This window comes from Macrotis lagotis, chromosome 2, assembly GCF_037893015.1.
Source record: "Macrotis lagotis isolate mMagLag1 chromosome 2, bilby.v1.9.chrom.fasta, whole genome shotgun sequence".
NCBI lineage: Eukaryota > Metazoa > Chordata > Mammalia > Peramelemorphia > Peramelidae > Macrotis > Macrotis lagotis.
Window position 1 is genome coordinate 242,039,762 of NC_133659.1, and position 23,916 is coordinate 242,063,677.

General features: G+C 37.2%; 1 protein-coding gene across 3 annotated transcripts; it reads left to right on the forward strand.

The window, feature by feature from the left end:
• The first annotated feature begins 2,088 nt into the window (after positions 1 to 2,088).
• Positions 2,089 to 4,314, forward strand: TMEM95 (transmembrane protein 95). 3 transcript variants are annotated; one of them, XM_074225475.1, is made up of 7 exons: positions 2,089 to 2,416; positions 2,714 to 2,770; positions 3,122 to 3,202; positions 3,331 to 3,351; positions 3,558 to 3,638; positions 3,851 to 3,938; positions 4,066 to 4,314. In XM_074225475.1, exons 1-7 carry the CDS (start codon positions 2,248 to 2,250, stop codon positions 4,088 to 4,090), a joined length of 522 nt encoding a protein of 173 aa, XP_074081576.1. In that variant the 5' UTR covers positions 2,089 to 2,247; the 3' UTR covers positions 4,091 to 4,314. The 3 variants fall into 3 exon arrangements, with proteins under 3 accessions (XP_074081576.1, XP_074081578.1, XP_074081577.1); XM_074225477.1 differs by lacking the exon at positions 3,122 to 3,202; XM_074225476.1 differs by lacking the exon at positions 4,066 to 4,314 and having other exon boundaries at positions 3,331 to 3,430; positions 3,851 to 3,937.
• The last annotated feature ends 19,602 nt before the right edge of the window (positions 4,315 to 23,916 follow it).

Below are 23,916 nucleotides of genomic sequence, written 5' to 3' on the forward strand. Positions count from 1 at the left end.
AATCTAGAGTAGTGGAATATGATCTGTCCTTTCTTATTCCACCCCTACCCCCAATATCCATTTTGCCACTAAGGCCTGTTGATTGTACGTTTGTATATTCTCCCATCTGTCCTCTGACACCGACACCACTATGATATAAGTCCTCATCTCCTTTAAGCCTTCACTACTGCAATATCCTGTTGTGGCAGGGTGGGGATGGTGACTACCAGCCTCACAAGTCTCTCTACACTTCTAATTCATCCTCTACTTGCTATAAAATTGATCATCCTAAAGTGCAAGTGTGACTAACCATATCAACCCTCACCCCACCTCCTATCCATTGGCATGCCCCAGGGTAAAATACTAAATCTCTAGCTTTTAAAGTCATTTATAACTTTGCCCCCTCCTACCATTCCCTGCCTGTCTTCTATGATCCATAACTCTAGCTTCCTTGCTACTCCCTGAAAGACATTTCATATCCCAGCTTTGTTCTTTTTCACTAGCTGTCCCTGTTGCCTAGAATTCTCTCCCTCATCTCTGACTCTGGCTTCCCTGGCTTCCTTCTAAAATCTCACCTACTACAAGCAACTTTCCCCACTGCCTTTAGGCCCTCTCTTAGAAGTTGTAGAACTGAGTCTTTTTTGACTGGGTATAATTCTTTCCCTGGAGCTCCCTAATCCCATTAAATCATAGGTCAAAATAATAAAAGTCTGTGTGTAAATAGTATTTATTTAGAAATAAATGTAAGTGTAGGGGCACCTAGGTGGTGCAGTGGATAAAGCACGGGCCCTGGAGTCAGGAGTACCTGGGTTCAAATCCGGTCTCAGACACTTAATATAATTACTTAGCTGTGTGGCCTTGAGCAACCACTTAACCCCATTTGCCTTGCAAAAAACCTAAAATAAAAAAAAAGTAAGTGTAATTTCCCCCAGTAGAATTTGAGGTCAGAGATGCTATTTTTGTATCTCCAACACCTAGCAGACTGCTTGGCTTTTAGTTGTCATCTAATAAATCATTGCTGATTGCTGATTTTTAATATTTTTGTAAGATATTCCCATTTCATGCCCGTTTAAATTTGGATCCATACAAGGAAGAGCTAGCAACATGACTGCTGCTGCTAAAGGACTTTGGTGTGTACCTCTAAGGATTGATGTGAGGTTCCAATGAGTTATTTTGTAAAATGCCCAGATCCAAATAGGTAATATTAAAATGATTATTTCCCTCCTTTCCTCTACTTGGCACTGGGAGAGCTGACCAAGATTTTCACGCTGCGCCCCCTCTGGTGGTCAGCAATTATGCTGCAGTTTCTTAAGATTGCAGGTTTTTAACAAGCACCTGAGAAAATGATTTACACAGCTGGTCTCTTATTTCAAATAGATGGACCTGTTGGCAAATGCAGCCAATTCATCAGACAACTAGCATTATTAAGCACTTAACTATGGGCCAAGAACTGTGTTAAAATATACTCTCTCCCTGGAAAATTAATAATGACATTATCCTTATAGGCTTACAGAAGGAAGCAATGATCAAAACAATCAAAAGGTCCTAGGGATATAGAAATCTAGGCTTCCACCTGGAGGGATTTGCATGAGTTGATGCTGAGTGAGATAAGCAGAACCAGAAAAACACTGTATACCCTAACAGCAACATGGGGGCGATGATCAACCTTGAAGAACTCGCTCATTCCATCAGTGCAACAATCGGGAACAATTTTGGGCTGTCTGCAAGGGAGAGTGCCATCTGTATCCAGATAAAGACCCGTGGAGTTTTGAACAAAGTTCAAGGACTATTCCCTTTAATTTAGGAAAAAAAAAACAGATATCTTATTGTCAGATCTTGTTATTTCTTAGACTTTTTGTCTCTTCCTTAAGGATATGCTTTCTCTCTCATCACACTCAATTTGGATCAATGTACAACATGGAAACAAAGTAAAGACTAACAGATTGCTTTCATTGGGGGGTGGGGGAGGGAAGTAAGATTGAGGGGAAAATTATAAAACTCAAAATATCTTTAATAAAAATAAATTGAAAAAAAAAAAGAAATCTAGGCTTCCAAACCATGATCACCAATCCTTTCTGGGACCAAGGCATTTTGAGATCCCAACTCATCTTGCCTGCTATCCTTCAAGTGGAATACTCTTTGGGCTCTGGAACTCAAGAATAAAGAGACCAGAGTATTCCAAAGTACCTTTGTATTCTAAAGTGCCTCCCTCCATAGAAAATCAGTGTCCTGTATCCTACTCCAAACAAGGTTCTCGTTCTGATCCTCATGTGGACCCTAATGTTTAGTTACCTTTTCCTAAGCCCCTCCCAAGCTTGTATCTTCTGCCGCCTCCCTTCTAGAGACCTTTCTGCTCGCCTGGCTCATCTCTGTGACCAGATAAGTTCAGAGTGGAGAGAATGTAAAACTAGCTGGAACTTCTCAACTTTTGCCTTAGGTGGGACCTAAGAATCCTTTCCTCTAGTTCCAATTCTATCTCCTTCTCTAAATCTCTCAGAAATATGAACTGGCCAACTATTAGAACAATCTTTCTCTCTTCTCCTCAAGTTCCTATTCTCTTCACTCTCACCATCCAATAAATAATAAGATCTCTCCTGTATCCTGTTATAGGATCTATTTTTAATGTAGGCTCAGGGGATCCATGAAGGAAGACTGAATCACTTGGAGAGGTACTCCACCTTTCAGGATCTGTAAGATTTTCTCTATACCTTTCCCATCTCTCCTTTTCCCCCAGATGAAGTGTCTATGGATAGAATTACAGAGAAGACACACAGAGTCATGACCGTCCTTGGTAAGGAGATGTCACCTTATGTGGCTAAAAAGGGGAGAATGAGTCATTGAGAAAGATAATGGGTAAAGAGCATGGAATAAAAGAAGTGTTGATTGGTGATCAGACAAGAAGAAAACAAGAATAGGAAAAGGAGAGGGAAAGGAATGGGGAGAGGGGAATGAAAGAATGGGTATCAGGAGTGGGGGACAAAGAGAGGTATGGGAATAGGAGATGAGGAGATGAACATGGGGAGAAAATGGGAATTTGGAGAAAAAAAGGAATGGTTTGGATTCACTGAGAGAAAATGGGAATGATAGAATAGGGGCCAAAGGGAAGGTTTATGAACAAACCATTTGCTACCCTTTTCCCCAGAAATCAAAGGTTCCCTGTTTTCCCTTCCCTCCTATTGGCAATGGCTTCAGGAGACTAAACTTCCTGAATATGTGAGGCAAGGTATCAGGCATGGAGAATGGGGAGGGGGAGATACTTGGAATCCTGATGAAAATGAAATGTTGGGGGTGGGAGTGGGTGGGAAGAGGGTGTTGGATTGGGACAGACACTTTTCTCCTTGATTTTCTCAGCTCTGTGCCCTCCTGCCTGCCGTGAGTATACAGCACATGGGTTGAGAGTAGGGGTAATTCCACTACCTGGAACTCTGAGAACAAAGGTTGGGTTGAGAGGGTGAGAGAGTTTCCTAGGAGACTGCCTCCAAACCTTCATCACCATTACTGAGGTCCTATGAGGGAGGGGACTGGGTTCTCTATGAACTATCTCCAGCTAACTTTGCAGTTCCCTGTGTAACCTACAGGTGGAAGGACTACCCTGTACAACTGCTCCACATGCAAAGCTATTGAAGTTCATTGCTGGGCTCTCAAGCATTGCTTCCCAGGTCAGCCTCCAAATCTAGGTACCTTGTTCACCCTTTCTGGAGGCTCCTACCCTTGGAAATCCAATCATGCAGTCTTCAAACTCTCATCTTGAGTTTAATTCTTTCTCCAATAGACTTCTCACCATCCTCTCCCTAGACCTCCTTTTTAGAAGGGAACACTAAGGATCACTGCATCCTAGCAGCTCTCTCTCACTCCATCCTCTTTCCCACAGGACGACAGGACCTAAGGGAAGCCAGGATCCTGCTTCTTTCTCTTTCAGCTGCCTCATTAATTCTAGGCTTCATCAGCTTTATAGTAGAGTAAGCTGGGGAATGGGACTGAGGCTGGGAGTATGGGACAAATGCCATTATAATCACCATATTCTCTTCTATTCCATCACAAACCAGTCTTTATTTCTTCCAATTTTCTTTTATCCCCTCCCTTCAGGTACAGATCTCTTCTTGCGGAGTGACCCTCATGTGGAGATTCCAAGACCATCTCTGAAGTTTCCACCTTTAAGGCCTCCTATTTATTTAGTCTGGCTTACCTACAGTCAAGTATCCATACTCACAACCTCCAACCAACACACACATGCCTAACTTTCCACCCCCTCACTCACTCTACCACCACTCCTTTTTTCAGTGACTCAAATGAATACAGATGTAAAGAACTCTTTAATAAAAAGTCATCTGAGAACATTGACCCTATAGTCATCTCCAACTACGCCTCTCCTCAAACCCCATGAGTTTTGCAGATTCTGGGAGATTCAACCTTATCTGCAGATTTGACCTTCTTTGGAAAACTGGCTCTATCACATTAGAAAAACCATGTTGGGTGTGACATTACCTTGTTTTAAAGCTAACAAAGCATGTGTAGATGTGAGTATTTGTGTATTAATGTATATCCCCACTCAGGATGAGACACCCTTCACCTTCCCTGGTATTTTTCTTCTGTTCTCACTAAATACCCTTATTTTAATTCCTTTACCTGTTCTGGTCTTTAATCTGTATTAATGGAGAAAGATAGTTTTAGAGAGCTCTCATTTTCATGGGAGAAATAGAGTCTTCACCTATGGGGAAACCTTATCCACATGAAGGAAATTGAGTTTTTACCCTTGAGTAGTTTAAGTGAGAAATGGAATGGAATGTCTGAATTTAAAAATCATGGGTTTTTCCTTTGAAACTATAGTAGTTATCCTTGGGTTTCCTATATTGACAGTGACACCTTCATTTCTAGATCTTCCTCTTAGCCAACCTTGTCACCTTCCTTTTCCCTTTTCTCCTGATCTCATCATCATGATTTTTCCTCATGTTTTCAAGTCCAGTTCAGTCCCTCCTTTCCAGTTCTATTCCCACCAGACTTTTTAATAGTTTAGTTCAAATAGATCTATTTGAATTATCTGAATTATTGCAGCTTATCTCATCTACCTGTCTTTGGTTTCTTTCTTCTCTGTATTGCCAGAGTAATCTTCCTAATCAAGGTTTAAACTAGACACACATTCCCTACTCAAACTCCTAGCTAGCTTTCAAGGCACTCTGCAAGCTGTTTCTCAATGATATTCTAGTCTGAGTCACACTGCACCCATTCAGTTACCTATTATATTTTGTCCTTTCCCCATTTTGTAACTTGTACATGCTAGAATGGTAAATCCCACATTTCTATCAACTGAAAAATTTCCATTTCTTTAAACTAACAAATCTCCATAAAATCTTCCTTTATCTCCTCCTCAACCATAAGTGATATCTCTCCTCAAATATCACATCATCATTTTGGATCATTTATACCATTCCCTTGTGTCTGCCTTTCTGGGCTTCAGTACCTAAAAGGAAGGGAACCAAGTCACTTTAAAATTTTAGAATCCCCTGAAACTTGCCTGGAGCCTTGCACATATTAGGCCCTTAATATTTCTTGAATTGGTTATTTAAATTCAATTCAAGGTCATCTACAGTGTAATCCTCCCATTTTTCCATCCTTGTTTCCCAGATATCAAGCTTCCATGTTTGCTGAATTGGTTTATTCCCTTTTCTAATTATTACTTGCACCTAGGTCTCTATTTCTACCATCTCCATTTTTAGATTTATGCTCATATTTAGACCTCTTCCCTACTCCTCTATTTTGCTAAATCTTAACCTTTGCTTAACCTTCCTATTAGCCATAGCTCAGGTTTCTTAAGCTCCTGATTTGGAATTCTATTGCCCTTACTATCTCAACTGTTCAGTTGACTCTTAAATATAGCAGGACAACCTAAATTCTCCTTTATGTGCATGTCCCCTCCCTTCTCATTCTCAGGAACTTTTCTTTGTATCTTTCTGGATCTTTAGTATCTGAGATACTCATACCAAAGGCAGCTAGATAACTCAGTGGATAGAGTGTTAGACTTGGAGTCAGGAAGACCTGAATTTAAATTTAATCTCAGGGGCGGCTAGGTGGCATAGTGGATAAAGCACCGGCCTTGGAGTCAGGAGTACCTGGGTTCAAATCCAGTCTCAGATACTTAATAATTACCTAGCTGTGCGGCCTTGGGCAACTTGCCTTGGGCAAGCCACTTAACCCCGTTTGCCTTGCAAAAACCTAAAAAAAAAAAAACCCACATAAATTTAATCTCAGATACTTATTAGATACTTATTAGTTGTGTGACCCTGGGCAAGTTGCATAACTATTGTCTGCCTTAATCCACAGAAGAAGGAATTGGAAAACCATTCCAGTATCTTTGCCAAGAAAATCCCATAGACATTACTGGTATGTTATAGTCCAAAGGATCATGATGTCTCAGGCATTCCTGAACAATATTCCATGTGGAAAAACTCAAGACTCAGCTGAAAGTGCCATTCCCTCTCCCCAAGTTTTTTGATTTAAATTCAATAGGTATTTTTAAAAGTGCTTACATGTATAGGACACTATGCTAGATGCTGAGATACAAAAACAAAGAGAAAAATAGCTCCAGCCTTCAAGGAGTTTATCATCTTCTTGTAGTGGCACCCTCTTCTCTGGAACTCCTCCTTAGCCAACATTGTTACTTTCTTTTCCCTTCTCTCCTGATTTCCACCAAGGTCTTTTTAATCTTCCTAATGTTTCTAAAGTCCAGTTCAGTCTCTCCTCTCCAGTTCTACATTTAGACTTACATTATTTTTATCTAGATTATTCTATCTGGAGAGTAAAGATTCAACATTTACCTGTATGATTAAATACTACTAAGAAAAGTGTGACAGTTACAAATGCAGTGACCTGAGTCTTGAAGGGAGGCCAAAGCTATAGGGATGAGGAGGGAGCCTGGAAAATTACCTGCATAAAGACTTGGGAGGCAGAATTTAGAATGTGTGCATAGGGGGTCAGCTAGAGATGATGCAGTGGACAGAGCACAGGCCCTAGAGTCAGAAGGACCTGAGTTGGGGCGGCTAGGTGGCGTAGTGGATAGAGCACCTTGGAGTCAGGAGTACCTGGGTTCAAATCCGGACTCAAACACTTAATAGTTACCTAGCTGTGTGGCCTTGGCAAGCCACTTAACCCTGTTTGCCTTGCAAAAACCTAAAAAAAAAAAAAAAAGGACCTGAGTTCAAATCCTCACCTCAGACATTTAATAATTACCTAGCTCTGTGACCCTGAGCAAGTCACTTAACCCTATTGCCTTTCAAAAAACAAAACAAAAAGTATATATATAGGGAAACATGAGTGCTTAATGAGGACTATTGTGAAATCAATCTGGAAATATACATGGGAAACAGATGGTGAGGGTCTTTAAATATTGGTTTCATCTTTGAAAGTTGTCTGTGGGTCACTTTAAGTTCAAGGGTTCCTAAATTGGAGAATTCCAGGAAAAGGGCTTCTGGAGCAGGATTGGGGAATCTTTTTTTCTGCCAAGCCATTTGTATATTTAGAATATCATCCTCATTGGATAGTTACAATATCATTCTCAGGCTGTATTTGACCAAATATTAATTAATTTACTCCTAAGAAGCTACTAGATTTATTGAATTTTGAGTCTCTGTGCTTGTCTTGGAAACAACAGACTAACACAGATTCCTGGCCCTATTCTAAAGAGATAAGGGAATTTCCTCCCACCAGTATGGTCCTTGGGAAAAGAAGAGAATAATCCAAATAGTTCCAGAGCACGTTCTACTTGGAAATTGCAGGTTCGGTGGGAAGGAAATTGTTTGTTCCAAAATCCAAAGAGGTTGTTCCAAAAAACTTAAAAAGGGAATTCCAAACCACAGGGTGGTGACACTATGAGAAGAGAAGCTTAGGGATACACCAGAATGTCAAACAAGTTACCTTAAGATCAATTCCAAGTTCAGTTCCCTCTTTAAGGGATTCTTTAGGTGTTTCCAAATCTAGTTGCTGTGGGGTGGCTAGGTGGCGCAGTGGATAAAGCACTGGCCCTGGAGTCAGGAGTACCTGGGTTCAAATCTGTTCTCAGATACTTACTAATTACCCAGCTGTGTGGCCTTGGGCAAGCCACTTAACCCCATTTGCCTTGCAAAAACCTAAAAACAAAACAAATCTAGTTGCTGACTTCCGTGAGTGCTTTGCATGCTTCATATGTGTATGGGCAGATACATGTTTGTACTGTGTGTTACCCAAGTAGTTAATTTGGGTATGGGTCCACATAGGTCTGTCTAGATGTAGTTAGGAGGCATAAATCTCTAGAGTCCCCATCCACCCTTCTCCAAGGGAGATTTTGATTCTTGCCAGGAGGGGAAACCAGAAGACTGGAGCCAGTGGTTGGTCACTTTGTTCTCATCACATTTGGTACCAAGACAAAATTGTCTCTATCTGCCCCCTTATATGATTAGTCTACAGGAAATGACTTTTAGGTTCAAGCTAAGCTGATCGCTATTCCTTAATATTAATGGAAGAATTCTTCTTCCCTTCCCACCAAATGCCAGTTTCACAACAATGTAGAAAAGTGCAAATAAAATCACTTAAGTAAATAGCTTAAAGAAACCAAAGAAGATTTAAGATGAAAATATACCATGGAATGAATGAATTCTGACATTGAGAATGTGATCTCAATTCAACCAAGAGATTGAGTCCAAGATCTCAGCCAAAAGGAATATCCCTGGAAAATTCTTAATAGGGACATGTTTAGGGTGCTGCCTGCTCTACATGTCAGCTTCATTCCAAGGTCTTTCTCTTTCTTATGGGGACTGAAGAGAACTTGGAGACTCGCATCTTCTTTTTGGAAGCTGAAAGCCAAACAACCCAGATCTTTCTCTCATGCTTTTACCAACTCTTCCTCCTAGAAGCATTTATTTATTCATGGAGCATTTATTAATCAGTCTCACCAAAGAGAAGAGTTTTATCCTTGAACCTTGGCCTACATGTTTTTTTAGCTCTCTCTGGAGAGCTTACCCATTTCACCTCACACTTGAAATGAATGAATGAATGAATGAATGAATAAAAAATATTTGTGTTATTTCAGCAAGGTACCAGTAAGTATACCTACACCACAAAAGGAAGTATTCCGTAGATGCATCCAAATGTGTCCTGTAAACTACTCAGGTTTATTGAAAAGCATATCCTTATCAACTCTCTTAATACATCATTAACAGGGCTGCCCAAATAATCTTCCTAATTTGATCACTTGAGAAAAAACATTGGGAAGTTCTCTAATGTCTGTAAGATAAAAGCTATCGGGGTGGCTAGGTGGTGTAGTGGATAAAGCACCGGCCTTGGAGTCAGAAGTACCTGGGTTCAAACCCTGTCTCAGACACTTAATAATTACCTAGCTGTGTGGCCTTGGGCAAGCCACTTAACCCCATTTGCCTTGCAAAAACCTAAAAAGATAAAAGCTATCTCTTTAACCTGGACTAACTCCACTTTATTTCACACAACTGGGGCAGTTAGTTGACAAAATGGATAGAGTGTCCAGTCCAAGTTCAATTCTGGCCTCAGACATTTACTAGTTGAGTCATCTGGGACAAGTCACTTAATCCTGGTTTCTTCATTTGTAAAATGAACAAGAGAAGGAAGTGGCAAAAAAATCTTTGCCAAGCAAATCCCAAATCAGTAAAGGGGTTGGACATGACTGAACAAATTTTCATAACTTGACAATCCAACAGCACAGTTTGCTACCTCCTGCTTCTCTGGATCCTCAGAGGCTGTCTCCCATACCTTTAGTGTATTCTATCCATACTCTTATTTATTTGAAATCTCAGTTTCTTTCAAGATTCAGCTCAGATGACCCCTCTTCCCTAAAGTGTCCTGATTGCTTCCACATACAGTACTTTGAATTGTTTCCTTTGCCTCAAAGAAGAAAAGGATCAATGGTAATTCTTTGATCCAGATTAGTTAGAACAATGTACACAATGAATGAAAACATAAAGGAAAACAATTTTTTTATTTTATTTGGAAAACAATTTTTAAAAATTTTTAGCATTCTGGTTAATGCAATGATGAACCATAAGTCTTGAGGCCTGAAGATGAATACGACCTAATGCAGAGAGACACATACAAATATAGGTATAGTTAATGTGGGAATATATTTTGTTGGACTATACATACCTGTGATGAACATTTTTTCTGTTATTGTTTTCAATGAGAGGGGAAGGGAGTGGAAAGGATAGAATAGAAATACATGTAAATAAAGAATGTTGAGATTATAGTAATCTGCTGTTTGATAAACCCAAAGAGTCCAGCTATTGGGATAAAAACTATCCAATAAAAACTGCTGGGAAAATTGGAAGTCAGTAGGGAAGAAACTTGGATTAGACCAACACCTCAAACCCTATACCAAGATAAGATCAAAATGGATACAGGATTTAGACATAAAAAAACTATAAGCAAATTAGAAGATCAAGAAGTAGTTTTCCTGCCAGATCTATGGAAAGTGAAGCAGTTTATGACTAAGGAAGAGACAGAGAACATCACTAAAAACAAACTTAGATGATTTTGATTACATTAATTTGCACAGACAAAACCACTGTAACCAAGATCAGAAGAAATGTAGTAGGAGTGGCTAGGTGGATAAAGCACCAGCCTTGGAGTCAGGAGTACCTGGGTTCAAATCTGGTCTCAGACACTTAATAATTACCTAGATGTGTGGCCTTGGGCAAGCCACTTAACCCCCATTTGTCTTGAAAAAAACAAAAAAAAGTAGTAAACTGGGAAACAATCTTTATAAATTAGTATTTCTGACAAAGAACTCATTTCTAAAATATACAGAGAATGGAGTAAAATATTTTTTAAAAAAACCATTCCCCAATTGACAAATGGTCAAAGGATATGCAAAGGCGATTTACAGATAGATCAAAGCAATCCATATTCAAATGAAAAATTGCTCTAAATCATTACTTAATAGAGAAATACAAATTAAAGCATCTCTGAGGTAATACCTCACACCTCTCAGACTGACCAATATGACCAGAAAGGACAATGATCATTGTTGGAAGGGTTGTGGGAAATCTGGGATACTAATACATTGTTAGTGGAGCTGTGAACTCATCCAACCTTTCTGGAGAGCAATCTGGAACTATGCCCAAAAGGCAACAAAAATGTGCATACTCTTTGATCCAGCAATACCACTACTGCATCTATACCCTGAAGAGATAATGAAAAAGGGTAAAAACATCACTGGTACAAAAATATTCATAGCAGCCCTGTTTGTGGTGACAAAGAATTGGAAATTAAGTGAATGTCCTTCAGTTGGGGAAATGACTTAGCAAACTGTGGTATATGTATGTCATAGAACACTATTGTTCTATTAGAAACCAGGAGGGATAGGAATTCAGGGAAACCTGGAGGGATTTGCATGAATTGATGCTGAGTTAGATGAGCAGAACCAGAAAAACACTGTACACCCTAACAGCAACATGGGAATGATGATCATCCTTGATGTACTTGCTCATTCCATCAGTGCAACAGCCAGGGACAATTAGGGACTGTCTGTGATGGAGAATACCATCTGTATCCAGAGAACTGTGGAGTTTGAACAAAGACCAAGGACTAATACCTTTAATTTAGAAAAAAAAAAACTTAGTCTGATCTTGCTATCTCTTTTACTTTATGTTTCTTCCTTAAGGACATGATTTCTCTCTCATCACATTCAATTTGGATCAATGTATACCATGGAAACAATGTAAAGACTGGCAAATTGCCTTCTGTGGGGGGGGGTGGGGGGTGGGGGAAGGAAGTAAGATTAGGGGGAAAATTATAAAACTCAAAATATTTAAAAAGAAAAAAAGAATGTTGAGAAATTGACTATTCTAGAGAGTCATGTCATGATTATAAGAAAAAATTAGGGGCGGCTAGGTGGTACAGTGGATAGAGCATTGGCCTTGGAGTCAGAAGTACCTGAGTTCAAATTTGGCCTCAGGCACATAATCATTACCTAGCTGTGTGACCTTGGGCAAGTCACTTAACCCCATTGCCTAGCAAAAACCAAAACAAAAGAAAAAATTGAAGATAACTTCTTGAGAGAACTGATTTAACTTTTATCACACACTGGCAATAGATAAGGGGACTGAAAAAATTAAGCACTTTCTATATGCAAAGCATTATTCTAAGGACACCAAGAAGAAATGAGACAGTTCCTACTCTCAATTAATTCACATTAAAAGGGGGAAAGATCACATATAAAAGTTTTAGATACAAGTTAGATGAAAAGATCCTGTATTAGTTAAGATATAGCAACAAAACAAGTGGTAGATACTGCATCATTTCAAATGTCATTTAAATTTAAATGTGCTTTCCACTAATAAAATCAGATCTCTTTCGGATATTGAACCATTTGACTGTACCAAAGACTGATAGAGGGAACATTCTTGTTTGAGTCTTTAGTAGCTGTGGCTACTGCTAATACAAGATACTAATACTGTATCTGAGAGCCAGGTGAAAAGTTGAAAAGGCAGTTTGATCTGGCAGTTCAAAGTTTCAGTTGTAAGTGGCTAGTAGAATGTGTATTGTTTAATTTTTATCTATGAGGAATCCGTGAAGGCAGAAAGGTGAGGGAATTTATTTTGAAAATTAGCTTTATTTTATGAAGAAATATTACAAAGACAGCTATTAGAATCTGTGAAGAATTGGATAGACTTTCTCATGATGACAGAAGAGAGATTGAATTTAACTCTTAAGTAGAAATATGAAAATAATTGGAAGGGCGGCTAGGTGGCACAGTGGATAAAGCACCAGCCCTGGAGTCAGGAGTACCTGGGTTCAAATCCTGTCTCAGGGTCTCAGACACTTAATAATTACCTAGCTGTGTGGCCTTGGGTAAGCCACTTAACCCCATTGCCTTAGAAAAAAACTAAAAAAAAATATTCAAACATAGCCCCTTGAATTATCCTAGAATCTGAGACTGAGTGGAATATTACAATAAAACCATATCAGGATTTTTTTAAATTTATTTTTATTAAAGATATTATTTGGGTTTTGCAATTCCCCACCCCACACACACACACACAGATAGCATGCTGTCAGTCTTTACTTTGTTTCCATGTTGTACCTTGATCCAAATTGGGTGTGATGGGAGAGAAATCATATCCTTAAAGAAGAGACAAGAAGTCTAAGAGGTAACAACATCAGACTATAAGATATCTGTTTTTTTCTGAATTAAAGGGAATAGTCCTTGAACTTTATTCAAACTCCACAGCTCCTTATCTGGATACAGATGGCACTCTCCTTTGCAGACAGCCCAAAATTGTTCCTGATTGTTGCACTGATGGAATGAGTGAGTCCTTCAAGGTTGAACATCACCCCCATGCTGCTGTTAGGGTGTACAGTGTTTTTCTGGTTCTGCTCATCTCACTCAGCATCAATTCATGCAAATCCCTCCAGGTTTCCCTGAAATCCTGTCCCTCCTGGTTTCTAATAGAACAATAGTGTTCCATGACATACATATACCACAGTTTGCTAAGCCATTCCCCAATTGAAGGACATTTACTTGATTTCCAATTCTTTGCCACCACAAACAGGGCTGCTATAAATATTTTTGTACAAGTGATGTTTTTACCCTTTTTCATGACCTCTTCAGGGTATAGACCCAGTAGTGGTATTGCTAGGTCAAAGGGTATGCACATTTTTGTTGCCCTTTGGGCATAGTTCCAAATAGCTCTCCAGAAGGGTTGGATGAGTTCACAGCTCCACCAACAGTGTAATAGTGTCCCAGATTTCCCACAACCCTTCCAACAATTATCATTATCCTTTCTGGTCATATTGGCCAATCTGAGAGGTGTGAGGTGGTACCTCAGAGAAGCTTTAATTTGCATTTCTCTAATAATGATTTAGAGCAATTTTTCATATGACTATAGATTGCTTTGATCCTCATCTGTAAATTACCTTTGCATATCCTTTGACCATTTGTCAATTGGGGAATGGCTTTTTGTCCTAAAAATATGACTCAATTTTCTGTATATTTTAGAAATGAGTCCTTTGTCAGAATCATTAGTTGTAAAGATTGTTTCCCAATTTACTACATTTCTTTTGATCTTGGTTACAGTGGTTTTATCTGTGCAAGCGCTTTTTAATTTAATGTAATGGAAATCATCTAATTGTCTTTTGATTTTCTCCAACTCTTCCTTAGTCATAAACTGCTCCCCTTTCCATAGATCTAGTCCTTGATCTTCTAATTTGCTTATAGTATTGTTTATGTCTAAGTATTGTAACCATTTGGATCTTATCCTTGGTAAAGGGTGTTAGGTGTTGGTCTAATCTAAGTTTCTTCCATACTAACTTCCAATTATCCCAGCAGTTTTTATCAAAGAGGGAGTTTTTATCCCAATGCCTGGACTCTTTGGGTTTATCAAACAGCAGATTACTATAATCCTCTCCTGCTTTTACACCTAGTCTATTCCACTGGTCCACCACTCTATTTCTTAGAGAATACCAGTTTTGATGACTGATGCTTTATAATATAATTTTAAATCAGGTAGGGCTAAGCCACCTTCTTTTGCACTTTTTTTCATTAAGCTCCTGGAAATTCTTGACTTTTTATTTCTCCATATGAATTTACTTACAATTTTTTCTAACTCATTAAAGTAATTTTTTGGAATTTTGATAGGTAGGGCACTAAATAGGTAGTTTAGTTTTGGTAAAAACCATGTCAGTATTAATATTCCTAGTGAAGTCCTCTCAGGGTTAAGAAATATTAAAGAACAAACTATTATTCTTTTTTGTTTGTTTGTTTTTGTTTTTGCAAGGCAATAGGGTTAAGTGGCTTGCCCAAAGCCACACAGCTAGGTAATTAAGTGTCTGAGGTCATATTTGAACTCAGGTACTCCTGACTCCAGGGCCAGTGCTCTATTCACTGTACCACCTAGCCTCCCCTAAACTAGTTTTCTTAAACTATTTCTAGAAGAAAGTCCCTTGTATTCCAAATAGGTGGCTCACTCTCTTAACTTTTGATAAGACTACTTTTACTGACTACTAGAAGGATAGTAGACTTTTTCCTACTATCTTTTACACACAAAGTTCTTATAAATTTCTGCTTTATAAGCTTATTTATCTTTCAAATACATTTCAATTTTCAAACAAAGAAAATAAGATTCTCCATGAATTTAGTCTTATATATGTGATAATTTCAAAAGCCCAGTGTACATTTTTTACCTATAGCATGTATATGTAAATATACATTTACATATATAATTTCCTCTTCTTAAATAACAGATAATAAATAAGCTACATTGATCTTACATATATTGCATTAAATTGACACTTTTGTGATATCTGGTAGTGAATTGATTAGAAAAGTAATAGACTCAATAAGATGAAAAGTTTGGCATGAAAACAATTGCAAGGTAAATATTAATTATTTTATTATGGTATTATTGATTCTATAATGTGCTAATCTTTTGTACAAAGTAATCTGAAGATACATGTAAACTGAAATAAGGGATTTGTAAGGGGAAAGAAGTTTGGTTTTTTTTAATACTAATGTTTTATGGCTCCTCTAGAATCATAGGAGGAAAAAGAATTAATGGAAATGCTATGACAGATAGGGACAAATTGGCGTTGGTAGAGGCTGGGAGTCTGACAAAACTATTGTCAGGATAGACTTGTGAGTTATATGCTTTTAATCAAGCTTTATGTTTGAGGTATAGTTCCTGTATCTGGGGGAAAAAAATCTGGGGTGAGTAAAGGTAAAGAATTAGTACATATTACTTTGCTATCTCAAACTGTGGGGAATCTCCAATTCCCAGAATAAAATTTTCTAATATTAAGGAATGTTAGTCAGGGAGTATAGAAAACTCTTCTAAGTTAGAGCACTGAGAAGTTAAATTTGCACTGATAAGGATAAAATGAATTTGCAAACTTTTTAGGCTTTGAAAAGAAAATAATTTAAGGTTATTTTGAATATGAGAAGTATAAAGAAAATCTTGTAATTATAAAAAGGGATTTTTAGCAACAACTGGTCTTAAGAATTTTTCTGTGTTGCAAAATTCTAGGGAGTAAAGGAAATATACATGAAATTGAAATATGTAATGAATAATTATAAACTTTGTATAAGAATAGATTCAAACAATTTTTTTTGAGAATTTAAAATTGTGTTACAATAAGATACAATGAATGGAAGTTTAACCTATCACATTTGTAAAGATTTGTTATGAGAAAACCACAGAATACCTTGCCAACAGGTTATATCTCTCAAGGTCTTTTTGGCCCAGAGAATTTTTGAAAGGCTTTGTTTTTTTCACCTCATGTTTATAAAAGGGAATATATATATATGTATATATACATATACATATATATGTACATATATACATATATATGTATATATGTAAGATAAATGTAGCTTATTTATTATCTGTTATTTAAGAAGAAATTATATATGTAAATGAATATTTACATATACATGTATGGATAGAAAGTATACATTGGGCTTTTGAAATTATCTTAAGTATAAGACTAAATTCAAGGAGAATCTTATTTTCTTTGTTTTGAAAATAGAAGTGTATTTGGAAGAAGAGATAAATAAGCTTATAAGGCACAAATTTAGAAGAGGTTTGTGTGTAAAAGATATTTAATTAATTATAAGGTTAACTTTAAGAGAACCTGTTGTTTTATTTTACTTTAAGAGAATGAGATGTCAGCAAGAAAATCTTATGTTTCATATAGGTTAAGAATTTAATGTTTGATTTTAAAGAAGTAAAATTGCAGATTTCTTTCCCCACATTAAATGCAGATTCCGAAGGATAGTGTATAAGAGATTGGGAGGTATATCTTAATTGCAAGATGGCCTTTCCAATAATGTTGAATAAATATAAAGGGCTTTGGAAAATGATTAGGAAATTAAAAATTATGTAACCCCAATTAGATGACATCAATGAGTAAGATGTTGAACAGTGTTATCAAACATGTAATCTACTTTTGGAAATATAAACTATTTTATGTAAAATGATGTCAAACCGGGAATTAATGATTGATTGCTTTGTAGGGATAATGAGGGAAATTATCAAAGGTCATGAACATCTGGGTTCCCTGAAATTTTTAAATAATGTATTCGACCTTGCTCTAGATTTGTAGGTCCAGGTATAAATGTAATAATGGAAAGATTGTTTTGTGAAATCTAGTTTTTAATGTGTTCCACTTATTACTGTTTTGTTAAATTTAGAGACCTTAAGATATTCTAATGGATTGAAGTAATTCTGAAAAGTAATATTTTATATTTCAAACATGGCTAATAATTAAACAGGTTTATTATAGAGAATTGTTTACATTAGAGCCTGCCAATTATATATATATTATATATATATATATAATATATATATAAAGTTGGAATTTTGTGGCTATATGAGTATGTGTGTACATATATATTTATAATCTCAAAATTTTGATTATTTACTTTGAAGTAAAAACACCTGCGCAACATGGGAAAGACAATAATGATAATAATTTGTGATTTTTTTTCCGTGACAATCTCTGGACAATTGTTATGTGAGAATTCTGAAAATAATCTCCTAGCCAAAGGAGGTGTTTCTTTATTGTAATACAGCAGGCTAGCCAAGAGGCCTCTAACATACCATCTTTATGTAGATATACAACAGATATGATTTCAGACAAAGGAATGTGGGTCTACAGATTAGAAGTTAGTGCCACCAGGAGGATAGACCTTCTAGTTGAATTATGAAATATATTTGTGAAGTTGGGTTTTTTTGTATGTCAAGGAATACTCCAGATGCTGGGGGAACTTGACTGCTTTTTGAATGTTTAGAAAGTAACCCTATTTAATGTTTTCTGATGACAGGGACACAGAGTAGATATATGTGATATATGTGTAGGGAAGGGGACTGACCCCCCCCCATCCTGATTAGAATTAGCATTTAGTCCTTGTGAAGTGGATTCACTTGAAGATCTAATTAGATGGAATTACTATTTTAGGTCTTAGGACTTTTAATTGGCTTTTGTTTCATGTCTGACATCAGATATGATCAGCAAAGGAAGTGCTGAGTCAATGCTTTCTTGAAGGAGGTTTGGATACTACACAGGTGACAGGTGTATTGGGATAAAAAGCTGAAGAGGTGGCTTTTCAGTACAAACTGAGGTTGGATCCTTTTGACTTGACTTCCCTAAATGTGACATTTGAATAATGTCTCACTGGTTAAATCTAAGATTTGACTTAAGGTATTTGACTATCTACATGACCTCTGTTTGGAAACTGATACTCAAAATTTTATCTATAAAGGAATTTTTCTTTGATGTCCTAGATTTTTATAGTAATTGCTAAAAGTCAATCTGATATAGAAATTTTAGATCAATTGGAATCAGCCAGATAGGCCAGCATGTGGTTTTAACCTCTGCTGTTAGCTATATGTTTTGAGAAGGAAATTCCTTGATTTAATTTGATTTGATTTGATGCTAGGACAAAGGAATTTAGGTAAGAAGAATAAAGAAGTTTATATAAACTGCAGTAGCAGTTTCAAGTTTTACTTTAAGAAAGGAATGTAAATCAGCTGAGCATATCAGAAGAATCACCTATAATTTAGTTAGAAGTATTTTGAAAAGAAAGAGGGATTTATTTTAGTTAAGGATGTTTGAATCATTATTTTAATGAAGAGCAAGAGATTAAGGCTATTTGTATGTCACGTGTATGTCATGCTTTGAAATAAAAAAGTCATCTAATGTAAATGTTATAAGCTCAAGGTAATTTGATAATTTTCAACACTTTCACTTGTGAAGTGAACAATTATAGAAGCTGCATTTTTCTAAAAGTAAAGTATGTATATCAATGTGACAGTGAATAAGGCAAAATGTGAATTTTAATTAAGCTTTTGGAAATTTATGGTCTAATAATGAAAATGAGTCTGTTTTGTTAAGAAATTCCTCTACCAGAAGAGGAGATTTCAACAAGTCATCCAAATTGGAGATTGAAATGGACTCTGCAGATACAGGAAGATATTTAATGTCTCCAGGGGAAAAGAGAGAGACTGGACCAGTTCATTTTTTTCCATTGTGTCTATGTGTGTGTATGGGTTGCTTGGTCACAGGGTTCCAAGAAGAAGCTGGGTGGACAGGAAGAAAGAATAAAACCTGAAGGGGTATCAAGGTTAGTGTAAGAGGACTTCAGATGCAAAATATATATGTATATATCAAGTAAAAAGAGGAGGGATTGTGTAGAATATTCCCAATAAAACCATTTCAGAGTTAATATTCCTAGTGAAGTCCTCTCAGGGTTAAGAAATATTAAAGAAAGATTCTTTATTATTATTCTATCTATGATTCTTAAACTATTTCTAGAAGAAAGCCCCTTGTATTCCAAACAGGTGGCTCACTCTCCTAACTTTTGATAAGACTACTTTTACTGATAGTTTTTCCCATGAGAAAAACCTTGCATTCCAAAGAAGCTCATAAGCCTCCTCTTGTTTGATAAGTTGACTGTTCCTAGACCTTGCATTCCAAGACAAATTATATTACTTCAGTAAGACAGTTATAAACCTGAAGGTTATTCTCACCATTTAGTTGGTGAGGTAATATTTTATGAAAATCTTTCATTCTTTTCTTTGTTGCTGAAATAGATTTTCACAAGTAGAATGTAGCTTTGAAGACTAATCAATTAATCAACAGAGAGGAGGAGGGGATTGCATTAGGCCATATAATCTTGCTTGACTGTCAATTCAGGGCAGCTCCTTGATCTTTACTACCTTTATGAGACTTGGAGTATGCCCTTTTCTCAAGAAAAGCCAAAATAAACTTTGTTTTTTTTACTCAGAGGTCTCTCTCTCTCTCTCTCTCTCTCTCTCTCTCTCTCTCTCTATTTATACACACACATACACACACACACACACACACACACACTTAGTTTTTGCAAGGCAGTAGGGTTAAGTGACTTGCTGAAGGTCACACAGCTAAGTAATTATTATGGGTCTGAGACTGCATTTGAACTCAGGACTTCCTGACTCCAGGACTGGTGCTCTCTCCACTGTGCCACCTAGCTGCCCCTTTACATTTTTTTTAAGTGGATTTTTATCCCACACAGTAAGAAAAGAGAATTCTCATGAAGAGACTTTGCTATTCTGCAAGAGCTGACTCTTACAACTATGTTTTCAGATGTGAGAAGTCTTTAGTCACAGTGAGAGTTAAAGGAAGTGGTATGCTGGAGACAACTGTTCATGCTTATGAAAGCCAATTGTTAAATTTTCAAAGTGAGCATTTATGTCTCAAAAACCATTAAACACTAAAAAGTCAGGGGTTGATTTCTTGTTTGGTTGATTATCTCTTTACACTTAAGAAAATAATGAGAAAATGTTAATAATAGCAAATTAAACCTAAAAGTGTATGACAGGTATGGCTCCTGTCCCCTATGGGGAGCTGGTTGTTCACATTTACCATCAGTCATCTCATTTAAGATTGGTTATGATCTCTCACTTTGATGTATATTTAAGCCTAGGATGATTTTTGGTGGGGAGTGGAGGTGGGAGTGTTGACGTATAGAGAGAGAAATAAAAGCAAACATGGGAAAACAAGTCTCTGCAAATTCTTTTATGAGTAATATTTAATAAATTGGTATAGTGGTTCAAAACTATTTTAGTAACTATTATGGAAATGAAGACCATTTCTGAGATTACCTTTGAACTCTGAAAGAAACCAAATAAGGAAAATGGGTATTAGAGTAGAAAATGAATGAAAGAGGAGCTATACCTCCACTTAGGCAAGCAAAAGGCAGAGACCCTAAAACCCTGCTAAAAATGTTGATATATTTAAATATTTTAGCAATATTTCACAGTAAGAAAGATCACAGCCAGAATCACCTCTAACCATTTGTTGCAGGTTTTAATTTCTCAATCCTAAGAACACAGTTCCACTATTTAGTTTTCTTATGATGAGAAACAATTTTCTTTGGGATACCTTTTACTCAAAGAAGAGAAAGGACATTCTATTAATCTCCAGACTGGTCTCCTGCCTACAATTTTCTTTGGGATACCTTTTACTCAGGGAAGAGAAAGGATATTCTATTAATCTCCAGACTGGTCTCCTGCCTTGAAGGAAGGAAAGTAACCCTATTTCTTTAGCACCCAGCACTTATCTCTTCTTTTGAACTACCAAAGGCTCAGTGAATTCCAGCCAAAGACCAAATCTCTAAAAGGAACCCCCCCCCCCCGAATTCATTCTTCAGTGATTACCAGACTCCCCTGGACATACGTACCCTTTCCATCCCAGGGACTATGAACTCCCAGCTGTTATCATTACTATTCCATTCTTTGTACCCTACTGCCTAATTCCTTATTCCTGTTCTCCTCAAACATGCCTCCCTCCACATCCCACTCTAAATCGACCTTTCCTTTTCACTATACCCTCTGGAATGCCCTCTCTATAGACAACAAACTTGCTTTCACCTTAAATCTTTTCCTTTTTCACTGGCTTTCACTAAGATCTAGCTTTATCTTGACACAGCTACCTTTTCAGCACTGACTATTGTTTTGCTCATCCCTCCTACTCCTCTTCCTCTCCTCTCCCCCAGCCCCACCCCTCAATTTATTGGTTGAAATTGAGAAACTGAAGTACTCTTTGCTCCCATTGCTCTCATCTAGGTTCTCCATCTATTTCCATCGTTTTCTTTTGGGAGCTAGGGTCTCTAAGCTGTTTGACATAGTCTCGGCAAGAAGACTCAAGGTGGCCACACCGCCTGATGGAACAACATTTCCTTCATATATATATACACATATATATATATATATATATATACATATATATATATATATATATATATATATACATACACACACATATGGATTCCATGTATACCCATATTTATAAGTCTATTATTGATTGCAATATTTACTCATCGTAATAGTGGAATGACTATAAAGGAAAGATTTCAGAGAAATTTCCTGAATAAAACAGATTGTAAACTCTGTCCAAATTTAACAGGATTGCCTCTCCCTTAGGCATACAATAGGCTTCAACATTATGAAATCTTTGGAAAATACAGCACTGGGAGTTCCAGGGAGACGTCAGAATACACACAGGGAAAACAGATATAAGATGGGTCAGATAGAATTCCAGGGAAATTAACAGTTTTACCCCCCCTTATCATACACAGGAATAAAGATGGTGAGAGAATAGTTAGTATAGGTGACCCATATGTGAACTCTAATAGCCTTAGTTTATTGGGAAAAAATAAAAAGTCATAGAAACTGTGGCATCTACCAACAAGGGCTAAAAGGAAAATTGGTTATTGAAGGAGTCAATGGACAGGTGGACAAACATAACTGCCCTTACTATAGGTTGTCAAGGGAGCATATCGGCACAAAAACATAAAAGCATTCCATTAAACAAATTATTTTTTTTTAGGTTTTTTTTGCAAGGCAACCAGGGTTAAGTGGCTTGCCCAAGGCCACACAGCTAGGTAATTATTAAGTGTCTGAGAACAGATTTGAACCCAGGTACTCCTGACTCCAGGGCAGGTGCTTTATCCACTGCGCCACCTAGCCGCCCCTATTAAACTAATTATATAAAAGATTATTATCAGCAAAGTTCTGCTTAATTAATAACTTTACTATGCAGCAACAAACTAGGCAATAGACAGGTTGAGGTCATCATGGTCTGAGCAGGGACAAGAAAATTAACTACATAATTGATAATCACGCTTGTAACCACTACAGGATCAAACTTGTAACCATATGAACTATTGATTAATGATGAAAATTGTACACTTTTGTAATCAAGGAAATGATTTCAGCTTGCTTGTTTGATATGATTCTGAGACTATAAAAATAAATCAAAGCAGCTGACAGTCAGTCAACCTGCTCCTGCCTTTAACCCTATGTTGACTCAACTCATTTCACCGGCTCTATCCCTCCTGTCAGGTTCCAAGGCCCCCCGGAGGCTGGACCCTTCTGGACACCACCACAGTTAGCCATACCACAATGACTTCTGTCAGCTAGATTCTCATCCCACCATTACTAATACTACATTGTCTAAATCAGAGATAGGACTCTCCCTAGATAGGATATACAGACTCATGTAGGATATAACCATGCTACCCAATAATCTCCCTCTTTTTCTCTCAATGGAGAATATCTTCACCCTGCCTCTCCTCCTCCTTTCCATAAGGAAAGGGGCATAAGGAGGGGTGTTACACTTATGGAATCAGGGGGAAGTTACAGATAAACAATCTACAGATGGTAGAGGTGAACTGGTCCAGTGTCTCGCCTCCCCTCCCCTCCTCTCCCCTCCCCTCCCCTCTCCTCCCCTCCTCTCCTCTTCTTCCCTGGAGTCATCTGATGTCCTTCTACATCTTCTGAATCTGTTCCCAAATCTCCAGTTCAGATGACTTGTTGAGGCCTTATCTTCTGGTAAAGAAACTGCTTAACATTTTTCTCAGATAAAAACACATGTTTTCATCACAAAACAGTGAGATTCTGGAGCTTATTACAATTTACATTTCACCTTTTTGCCATATTGACACACATACTTCAATTTAATGAAATAAACACAATAAACTTCCATTAGTATTTTACTACATGAGTATCAATGAGAATTATCACATTGACTTAGGCTTATAACATATACATTCAACAATCATCTTAGTTCAAAACATACCCAGCATATGGTTTAAAAAAATAAAACAATCTTAGCCTTTGTTCTCATTACAATAATGACTCAAACATCCTTAACCAAAATGAATTTTTCCCAAAATATTCCCAAATATACCATAGATTTTTCTTTTCCTGATATAGTTATCTGACTCACATTCCTTTCCTTAAACTAGGCCTTGAAACTGTAATTATCCTAAGAATTTCTCATTCTTTTTTTTTGTTAGGTTTTTGCAAGGCAAATGGGGTTAAGTGGCTTGCCCAAGGCCACACAGCTAGGTAATTATTAAGTGTCTGAGACTGGATTTGAACCCAGGTACTCCTGACTCCAAGG